This window comes from Quercus lobata, chromosome 6 (assembly GCF_001633185.2).
Source record: "Quercus lobata isolate SW786 chromosome 6, ValleyOak3.0 Primary Assembly, whole genome shotgun sequence".
Classification (NCBI taxonomy): Eukaryota; Viridiplantae; Streptophyta; class Magnoliopsida; order Fagales; family Fagaceae; genus Quercus; species Quercus lobata.
The window spans coordinates 34,894,900-34,905,840 of record NC_044909.1 but is presented as its reverse complement, the minus strand read 5'-3'; the positions used below and the strand labels follow the sequence as shown (position 1 = coordinate 34,905,840).

At 34.6% G+C, this 10,941-nt stretch overlaps 1 protein-coding gene and 1 non-coding gene across 3 annotated transcripts; both read left to right on the top strand.

Annotated features, from left to right (window-relative positions):
- Window positions 1-470: 470 nt before the first annotated feature.
- Window positions 471-5,897, top strand: LOC115994108 (folate transporter 1, chloroplastic-like). Of its 2 annotated transcripts, none has more exons than XM_031118136.1 (11): window positions 471-784; window positions 906-982; window positions 1,459-1,535; window positions 1,812-1,905; window positions 2,553-2,646; window positions 3,149-3,222; window positions 3,505-3,618; window positions 4,515-4,586; window positions 4,685-4,705; window positions 4,899-4,966; window positions 5,571-5,897. In XM_031118136.1, the coding sequence occupies exons 1-11, from the start codon at window positions 637-639 to the stop codon at window positions 5,701-5,703; spliced, it is 972 nt and encodes a 323-aa protein (XP_030973996.1). In that variant the 5' UTR covers window positions 471-636; the 3' UTR covers window positions 5,704-5,897. The 2 variants fall into 2 exon arrangements, with proteins under 2 accessions (XP_030973996.1, XP_030973997.1); XM_031118137.1 differs by having other exon boundaries at window positions 472-784; window positions 3,508-3,618.
- A 398-nt stretch (window positions 5,898-6,295) lies between these two features.
- LOC115951118 lies at window positions 6,296-6,403 on the top strand. The gene has a single exon (XR_004083243.1). It is a non-coding gene; the product is annotated as a U6 spliceosomal RNA (small nuclear RNA).
- Window positions 6,404-10,941: the final 4,538 nt, after the last annotated feature.

Below are 10,941 nucleotides of genomic sequence, written 5' to 3'. Positions count from 1 at the left end.
CTTCCCTGTTTCTGTCAATTGAGTTTACTTTATTTGTTGTCCAACTCATTTTAACCCAATTTTCCCATCCACTTTCTACAAATTCATTGTTTTGCACTTTTTGGATCTAGGTCCATCCATCATCCAGGCTAGGGATTCAAATAACTCAATTTTACACATTCAAGCCCCAAAGTCACCAGCTAAAGATAAGTAAATATATAAAGTTGTTAAAGTAATCGTGCTGGCATTATTTATTTTAGTTTTATTTATTTATTTATATATATATATATATTTTATATACCCCGATGATAAAAAGAAAGTGGACAATGGATGTGTGAAGAAAATAAACAATTAAAATATTTTAATGAAATAGATTTTTTTTAATTAAAAAAAAAAAAAACCCTGATTGTGTAAGAAAAAAGAAAGAAAGAAAGAAAAGTTGTAAGCCCTTAATGTCTTAATGTCTAACGCCTAACCTCAATGTAAATCGTTAGTTCCCGAGTTTTTGGGACCCTAAACGGTGGCAAACGACCGCCGAGGCCGAGCAAGTCACTGAAAAGTGAAAAGGCACAATACGCTAGTATTGTAACTACTGTTTCATCAAAATGCCCATAAAATCACCAAATTTCCCTTATTGTTAGTCCAAACAAAAAACAAATGTCACAATCGCAGCCACAGCCACAGCCACAATCTAAATCGAAGTCGGAACAGTGGCAATGGGAGAACGCCACCGCCGGAGCCGCTGCCGGATTCGCCACTGTCGCCGCCATGCACCCCCTCGACGTCGTCCGTACTAGGTTTCAAGGTACTATCCTCTACTTTGTTTTATTTATATTTGTTAATGTTTTTGATTTGAGGTTATGAAGTTGTTTGAATCGAATTGGTTTGGTTTTGTGTTTGTGTTTTTTTTTTTTTTTTTTTTGCAGTTAACGATGGACGAGTTTCGACTCTTCCAAGTTACAAGAACACGGCTCACGCTATTTTCACCATTGCTCGCTTGGAGGTTATGTTTGGTTTTATAGTTACTTTTTAGGCACTTAATACTTTATTTTAATATGATTATAGTCATTGTTCAAACTTGACCATGCTTAGGTACATTTACAATTTTTCCTTCCATTTGTTCTTTATAAGAATCATACAGAACCTAAGTTATCTTGGAAATGCATCTTAATTTTATTGCTAGGTGCTACCTTGTTTTGTTGATGTGGGCAAAATGTAACAGATTTCTATTCATAGAAAAAGAAAAAAAAATTATTACAGATTTCTATCTACATATTACTGGGTTTGCCTAGTTCACTTCCCGTGTTAGAACTTAGGTTTGGTGCTCGGCACCGTTACAACTATGACTTATTTTATTTCCTTCAATTATGAGCCTGGTGTTTTGATTTATGATTTATCATTAGTACTTTATTTGAATTAAAACACTTATTTCTATTTTATACTATTTTCTTGATAGGAATGTTATTGCTTTGTGTTCAGGGTCTCAGAGGGCTTTATGCAGGCTTCAATCCTGCAGTTATTGGGTCAACTGTTTCATGGGGTTTATATTTCTTCTTGTAAGTACCAATGCTTTGGTTGTCTGAGATTTGAGTGTTTAGATTTTTCTAGTCCTTTACGTGGCCAATGCCTGTTTGAAACACGTAGAGTTTTAGCAGGTAGACAGTCAAATGTAAAACTTGTTGTCACACCTTATATACATTTAATAAACTTGTATTCACACCCTAAAATTGTAAGTACCAATGCTTTCACTTGTAATTTATGATTTAATTTTTTGAATAATTTTTTACTTTCATTTTTAAATTTATTAACAAAAAATTTTGTTTTATTTGTAGCTATGATAGAGCAAAACAAAGGCATTCTAAAAACAAGGAAGGGAAGCTTAGTCCTGGTCTTCATCTTGCTTCTGCTGCAGAAGCTGGAGCTTTGGTGAGTTATGCAAACTTCTAATATATGATTGGGAAGACTAACATAGGATATCAATTTTTTTTTTGGTTAAACACATTTTGACGGCTGTTCATCAAAAAGTGTTGTACAAACCTGTTGTCATTACCTGCTTTACTTGTATCTGGCACATGATACCCATTTTAGCCCACATGTCCTATTAATGCTTTTATTTCCAAATCTTTGCACTTGTTTAGCCTGGGGTGTGGCAGGATAGAGGAATTTATCAATATTGAAATTATGTAATTAATAATTGGAGATTAGAAATGAAATTTGTGGTCTGTAAACTGTGTAGAAATGAAAGAAGTACAGTTTATTGGGTACACAGTAACAACCATGAGGGGTATTATAATCAGCTGGAAATCACGCCTCATGAAGCAGAGGTCATTGGTTTGAATCCCCCTCCCTGTCCTTCCATACTCGGGGTTGAAGTGTTGGCATTGGCTCATTTTGAATTGTTATTGTTTTATTAATTGTTGTCACATTATCACTCCATATCCTGGTTGCTTTAGTTTCTAAGTGTTTAATGAGAAGAGAATACCTTATTCCTTACCTATGGCATTTTTATGAGGTAGATACAGGTGTTACGTTTGGTTTTCTTGCTGATGATTCCAAATATGTGGCTTTGCCAGGTTTGTTTGTGCACGAATCCTATTTGGCTTGTAAAAACAAGATTGCAGCTGCAGACACCTCTTCATCAAACTCAACTATATTCTGGGCTTTATGGTCTGCTCTGCATCTTACATTAAATTGCTAATAATCTGCACTCTCAGATATCGCTTTTCCTTGTGAGTCATATCAACTTTGGCTCTAAGTTGTAGCATCACATTAAACTTAACTATTTTCTCTTGTGCCATATAATTTCTTTTTTTTGAAGAAACATCAAAGCTTAGACTTATTCCAATCCCACCCTGCACCTTAATCATCTCAGCTAAAGATCATAGTGATGTTGATTTTTATTATTTGGAAGATAGCCTTTTTTATCAGATTGATTTTATTTTAGTTGTTTTTAGTATAATTTATAATATCAAATTTTCCATCATGATCGCTTTGTTTAGATGGAAATAATTTTTTAAAATGAAGTGCTAATAAAGGATATTAATTGTATGTTGAACTAGTTTGCACTCTTTTAGTTGATTTTATTAGTTTTTTTAATTATCTTTAATTTTTTATTTTGTTCTTCACTTGGAAACCAACTGATATGCTTATATCTTTTATCAACTTTCAGATGCCTTAAGAACCATAATGAGAGAGGAAGGCTGGAGTGCACTTTATAGAGGGATCATTCCTGGTCTTTTTCTGGTATTTTGTTGTCTCTTATCTATTGCCTTATGCTTTTTTTTAGCTTGTATTATTCTCTTTCAATTTTGCCAATGTGCTCAAGCAGAAATGAAATTCACAATTTTAATACAGCAGGGCAGAGAGAATAAAAAATTATTCTAGAATGATGCTTATGTATATAAATTTGGATGCATGTGAATATTAAAGAACTACACGTTGTCAGCATTAGTAATGCTACAATAAATTTTTATGCTTTTTATTGCTTTAGATTTTTCCCACTTACAGGTGTTTGTGCTGCTTCAGCAGGTTTCTCATGGTGCTATTCAGTTTACTGCGTATGAGGAACTTCGTAAGGGTATTATTGACTTCAAGTCTAAAGACAGAAAAAAGGATTCTGAAAGTGATGATAAACTCTTGGTAAGTCACTACAATCAATGCTCTTTGGAATTTGGGTCTGCATAACTGTATAAATGTGCATATACTAGAAGTATCAATGTACTCTTCTGCATTGACAAATGGGTCCCTTACTCCCTTTTGGCAAATCTGGAAATTTCCTGTCCTGTCATGTTCTTGAAAATTCAAGTCCTAGTTTAATGGAGAGATGCCACTAACAGAAATCTGTATGTTGAATCTGTGGGTCTATTAGTGAATTGGATAGGGCGTGTACATGCAGGATTGTATAGTGGATTTTAGTTTGTTTCTGCTGGTATTTGCTTTACCAATGGTCATTTGGCCTTGATGTAGGTGGATATAATCTAACAAAATCTACCAGGGTGAGACGCATGATAACTTGGATATACCTTCTTGCCCATGTCACACATCTGTCTGAATGGATCTCCTGTCCATAATTGAGATTCCATCCTTTTTTTTTTTAAAGAAAAATAAGTATATAGGAGTATTAAAAGGTAGGATTTTGGTGCTATGGCTAGTGCCCTCTAAGTGTATAGGAGTATTACAAGTATGTTCTCTTGCCCAGGAATTTATATCATACTTCATCGTTATTTATCTGTAATATTACTCCTCTTAAAAGAAATAAGGCACAATAAGTTTTAATGTCAACTATAATTTATCTAAAGCATTTGGAACATGGGGAATTCTGAGTATTGTATACGAGGAGTATTTTAAGTTTAAGAAAGACACATTGGAGTTAAGTGTAGGCTTTTGCACTGCTTTTAAAACTCTGTAAGTTACGCATAGTTCCAGAAGTATAATTGCTTGCTTTGTGATATTATTAACTGGCGTTTGTTTGTATCTCTGATATGAATGTTTGATGGTATATTAATTCTTACAGTCTACATAATTTTTTTTCCCAGAATTCAGTGGATTATGCTATTCTAGGTGCATCCTCAAAAATTGCTGCCGTTCTTCTGACATATCCATTCCAGGTAGGCATTTGTCTTGGGTGGTGTTAGACTATGAATTGTTGATTTCATTTGTTAGTTGATCATTGCTTCTTATATGGTTGGGTGACTTGATTTTCCAGGTTGTACGAGCTCGATTGCAGGTTTGACAATGTGACACTTTAATTCCTTTTTGTCTCTATATATGTTGTGTACTTATCAAACATATTGAAGGAAGATGACTGATCCATTCATCATAACTATTAAAGTTTCCCCTTGAAATACTGCATAGCCTTTAGTTTCATTTGTATTTTTTATTAATGGCTGGAATTTGGTCATATCTGTTTCCCTCTGCAGCAAAGACCTAGTAGTGATGGAATTCCAAGATACATGGATAGCTGGCATGTTGTGAAGGAAACTGCACGGTAAGTAATTTAGCGCAGATTTAATTTTCATAGCCAAAGAAGGAAAGCTCTAACTGGAGTACAAACACATTCCTCTTTTGTAAATTGTAATTGATTGGTCATGCTTAACAGCTTGGCGATTGAGGTTATATAATCTTGGTGAATAAATTACTGTTCTCTGCTTTGGTCTATAGTGGATCCATGTTGTTGGAATTCCAGTCACCATATAGATGGGTGATATTTTTCCTTCCTTAAAACCACCACCCCCCCCCCCCCTCTCCTTCTCTCCCCCCTTTTTGGGACTGTTAACATGAATTTTAGTAGTCCATATCCTTTACAAGAAAACTCGACAATGCCAAAGAGAAACCCTCCACTGAGCATTTGTTGCTCCAACGAAGATCAGATGAGCTGATTTTTCTATAGGCAAAATACTAAATCTGTGCATTTTCTTGCAAATGCTATAAGAGAATAAAGAGATATTGATCTCAAGTTGTCAAGGTGAGAGATTTTGGCTCACCCCAGTGAGTAACAAACTTAGACAAGGTTTTTAGACGTTCTTACTTTCATTATAAACCTGAGACATTTCCTCATTTATAAGGCTAATCTATTCTGTTGGGGCTTGCAGGTTCGAGGGTGTTCGAGGTTTTTACAAGGGCATTACACCAAACCTCCTGAAGAATGTTCCTGCAGCTTCAATAACATTTATTGTGTATGAAAATGTCCTAAAGTTGCTAAAAATGGCCAGAAGGAAGGACTGAATTTCTTTTTGTTCTAGGTTTCTTTTAGATTCTTTGTTACAGGCTTACAGCCTACTTTGATCTGAGGGTGAAATTGAGGAAATAAAAAAGTTTTGGTATATACAGTAGTCTTAGTAAATTATTTTTCCCTTGCATTGAATGTTGAATTGGCTAGAGACATCTTGATTGCTTAATGGATGCATTATATGGACACTACTGATGGACTCGCTGTTATTTGGTAGAATAGTGATATATGCTTACACGTGACTGTACTATCTGCAAGTTTCGTTTAGAACCATTTAAATGTGACTTTTCAAAAAATTTAGTACCACGAATAAATGCACAACTTTTGTCACAACTTTCCACATGACAAACTATGAATGATGGAGAAAAAGTTGTGGGCCTATATGAAAGTGACAGGTAGCTTGCCACATATTAGGGTTATGAAAAAAGTTGTGAATTTATTGTGATACTAGAAGAAGAAGTGAAGACTTAGGTAAGACTTTGTTTTAGACTAATGTTTGATTGGACCAAAAACAAATTTCAAGGACAAAAAATAATATTTCAACCAAAAAACCATCTCTTTATAAGAGAAAACAAGGGAAGTAAGAGTATCCTTTCAAGGACATCCGATAAAATTGGAATGATATAGAGAAGATTAACAATGCCCCTGGGCAAGGATGACATGCATAAAACGAGGGATGGTTCACAAAAAATTTCTTCCTATTTTGCCTTCTCTGCCTCTCATTTTGGAAGTCAAATTCAAAGGGTAAGCTCGCATTCTGCCCATCCTTGTACGGTTAGAGTTTAATCACTTGAAGACAGAAAATTCCTGTATGCTGTTACTTTTAATTTGTATTTCCTTAGCTGTTTTAATTTCAGAAATCAGAACACACTGATGCTTGGGTGATTTTGAACCTAGGTAATTGATATTCTTCAATGTTGAAGCTTTTAAGGTAGTCCCACATCTTAAATTTGTTGGGAAGCTTTTAAGGTAGTCCCACATCTTAAATTTGTTGGGACTTAATGAGGGTTTTTTTTTGGAGAAAGTTTGTTAACTCTTTTTTTTTTTTTCACCAAAAACCATATAAAGTATGACCTTCTTGGCTAATCACTTATTCAGCTAAAGGGTTATTTTCCGCATATTCAGGCTGTTAAGCTATTAGAAAATATTGTAAAATATGTACATGCTGATTTACTTGTTTTTCTCTTTAGCTAAACATTTGGTGATGAGGTTCTAGTTTGATACTGTTTTAATGATTTAGATAGGCCCTAGACAATTCTTGGTGCCACTTGTTCTACAAGTTATTTTAAGGTTTACAGTGACTATAAGTTTGTAGTATTGGTCCCAGATGTGGATGGCAGCCCTGTTAGGGTGAGAATCACAGACATAAGGATTTGAGTTTGTAGAGAATATATTTTGTTTTTCAAGTATATTGTCTAAATGAATGCCTAAAGGTATTTATAGGCAAGCACATATTCCCTGGAAAAGAGATATTTGTTGTGAACAGATATATCAATTTCAAGAGTTATACACTTACACAAATACCATGCAATTAATAAATCTCTACATAAACAAATTTCGCATATGTGAAGCAATACCATCCACCAAGTGAGAAGTGATTGCACATATAAGGATATATCATAATATGGTGTGATCATCCGTCGCAATTATACACTAACATGCAGTTCCATATGTATAGTGCTACTAGTATTAATCATGTTTTAATAAATTGCAAGGACTAAAGATTCAGCAAGGCAATGAGTCTAGGCTCAGGTTGGTTAAAATTTGTGTCTGAGTTGAAAAATTGTTCAGTAAGACAAAATTGCAATTTTTGCAAACAAAATAACCCTAATAGATTATCAACAATTTTTTTTCCTAATTGGTCCAATAAATCATTGTTAAGTTTTATTAAATTTTTAGTTACGTCTTTGGTGTTTTGGATTGTAAGGAAAAAAAATGGTTTGAGAAAGTTTGTTTAAAAATTAAAAAAAAAAATTTCCAAATTTTAGTAAACTTCAACGTGCAAGCTATGTTATAAATATTAGTACAATTATTTTCATGACCATCTCCAAGAGAAGACATCTCTAAGAAAATTAACCACTGCCTTTTCTCTAAGTAAAGCTTGCCTAAGGCTTGTGCCCATATGACAAAGCTCAAGGCAGGATATAAATAAAAATAAGAAAATTTGCAATCCTGAAGCTTATGCATGCAGACATACTTGCTACACAAGGTTTTTTCACTCAAAAGATATTCGCGGAGTAGCCAAGTTTACAACCAAATTCTGGCTCTATCATTTTTTGCCCAAACAGGATTAAAGAAAATGGAAACTAATCAAATTTTCCATTTAGGAAGGGTAGTCAGGCTTGGACTCGATTTAATTTGGGTTGTGAGTGCAAAGATTGATCGGCTGTCTATGTGCTTATAAGCATGTTGAACTCACCCCAACTTGAGGTATGTACATGAGCTGTCATAGTCATGAGGGCCACCAGTGGAGTTGCAGACATTAGTGACAGACTCTGATGACTGGCCTTCCTTAGCAATCAGATTCTCTAACCTAGTGCCAATGTGTCTTCGATCATTAGATATATTTACCACCTTAGCCAAACTTTCAATTAGCAATCAGAGAAGGAGAAGAAGAAAAAGAGAGACTTCATACTTGAAAGTTCAAATAGTGTGTAAAACACCAATGTACGTTTAGATCCCCAATTTAAAAATACCAACACAAGCTTATAAACAAACAATATATGTGCGGAATATGAATATAAGCTAAACTCAAATTGGTAAAACACTCTAATCCATAATTAATCACAACCACAGCAGCAATTAAATGATAAAGAGTAAGGAAAGAAGGATGCAAACATAAAGATAACACGATGATGTGTTATCAAAGAGGAAACCAAAGTATTCGGCGAAAAATCTCTCCGTCGCCCTCCAAGCGGTCAATAATCCACTAGAGAATAAAGTTGGGATACATGAATAGTAGAAGACCCTCCAAGCCTAATCTACCCAGTGCATCTAAGCCATCTAATCTTCTTGCTCCAACAGGGTTACGCCGAACCTTGTCTTCTCTAACTTACCGGATCCCGCAATCACCCATTGAATCAACCAAAATGAATTGGTCCCTTCTAAACTGCTTCCCAAGCACCAAAATACATTCTCACTAATATGGGTATGGTGAGATAAGGATTTGACTAAATGTACATCTCAAGGATATGTCAATGGAGAGGGTGAGAATAGAGGAATTTGGATAATCAAATGATAAAAATTATAGATGAGTCAATCTTTTTTTTTTTTTTTTCTAGGGTTTCTCTCTCAAAATTCTCTCTGGAAGCTCTCTACATTTCGTGGGTATAAGGGTATTTATAGTAAGGTGTGTGAGGAATGCGAAAGGTCAGTTTTCATCAAACAGGGCATTCTAACGACTCGACCCCGCGACTGAAACGAGTCGCGAGTTTGAGTCGCGAGCTAACTGCTTGGCCAAACTGGAAGTTTTGTCTTGTAGTGCTCCAACTGGCGTGACCCTTCAGCTCCCCCTACATGCTTCACACGGGTGCCATTCTGGCGACTTGCCAGTTGCGAGATCCAGTCGCGAGACTCCCTTGAATTGCACATTTCTTGAGATTTTTTCACACTCTCTCACACACTACCCTTACATAATTCTCACCTAAATACAGGGTATCTAATTGCTAAATTACAAGTAAATTTGGCACGGAATAAAGCCAACACATGATTGAATAAATTCAACCTTACAATACTTGTTGTCTTAATCACTCATTCTCTTCCTTCAATTGCATCCCTGCATGATTCATGAATTCAAATAAAGGTATGACAAGAAAATGTCAAGCATGTTAGTACAAAAGTTTAACAATCTAGATAATTATAGAATATTCTTGCAATTACATGGATGTTCTACAAGAGCTGCTCTTTGCTTTATGTGCATGCCTATGTCAAACCATAAGGGTCTGCAACTTAATTATACTAGCTGAGATCCCGTATGTTGTGCGGTACAATATATTATTAATTTTCTCTAATATTTCAATAATTTTTTTCAAAAATATTGTAGTTTAATTGGTTATCATCTCATAATATTTCCAACAGAGATATTCAAGGCTAATTCAATGAACTAATATTTTGATATAAATGCAAATGTTATTGAAGTAAATGCCTAAATAAAGAAAATATCATAAAATGCTTCACATGACACAATCTCATGCTTTCCAATATGAGGCTTTTGCTTATATATATATATATATATATATATATATATATATATATTTGATTGATTACAAAAGAGTTTTATGGTTGACAAGTCTAATGAGGATCTGACTAATTAAAACAATCTATGAGAGGCTTCAGTCTTACCCAAATGCTTAAGTAAGCAACAAAGTCATGTTCAACTTTGAGGCCAATTCGTTTTGTGGATAATATAGTGTCTATGTTTAGGGGGGCTGAAAGGTGCTGAAAGGTTTAGATCTAACGGGGCAGCTGCCTCAATAAATTTTGAGCGATGACAATATTTCAATGACTAATAGCTATTTGACAATATAAATTTACTGGGATTCTCTAGAATTGGTCTTTTACATAACAAGATAAATTTACTTCTTTTTTGTACCCTTTACCTTTTTGTAGTCATTTTCATCTTTATGGTGTATTCAACTGAAAACTACAACTCTAACGGGCCATGGAGCTGATGAAGGAAACAACTAGCCCTACTTTTACTGTAATTGCATCTTACGATGATATTTTGGTTTGGCTTGGTTTTTAAGGCCACTATAGTTTATAGAATCAGTGTGTTATCAGATGTAGGTCCTTGTTCATAATCAATCCAATTTAATCAGATTTGATTTCGTATTAGGTTTGTTATTTTTTAAAACTAACATAATTCTATTCAACACTATTTGTAACTCTAAGAATCAAATTAAAATGTTAACATGGAAAAATATGGGCTTTCAAAAGTTTACATAGCAAAATTAGAAAAAGTCATAAAAATAAAAGGCTTTGTATAATAATTATAATAATAATAACAATTGTACGGTGTACGGCCATAGACCCACTTACATTGGGCCCAGGCCCGAGGAAATTTGGATATCACCAAGCCCAAGACTAAAGTTAGGATCGGCTCATTGCTCATAAGCTCGGTATACGAACACACCTTGCACATAAGGTGCTCGGGGAGTATCCTTACCTTATTCAACAATACGCCGATATCCCGAGAATGCCCTTGGGAACCACGCTGCCAAACAATTTTTGGAGGC

Excerpts from the sequence above, each read along its gene's own strand:
- LOC115994108 (XM_031118136.1), top strand. The coding sequence starts at position 637 with ATGTCACAATCGCAGCCACAGCCACAGCCACAATCTAAATCGAAGTCG. Across the intron at positions 983-1,458 it reads TCACCATTGCTCGCTTGGAG|GGTCTCAGAGGGCTTTATGC; the intron begins GTTATGTTTGGT and ends CTTTGTGTTCAG. Across the intron at positions 1,536-1,811 it reads TGGGGTTTATATTTCTTCTT|CTATGATAGAGCAAAACAAA; the intron begins GTAAGTACCAAT and ends TTTTATTTGTAG.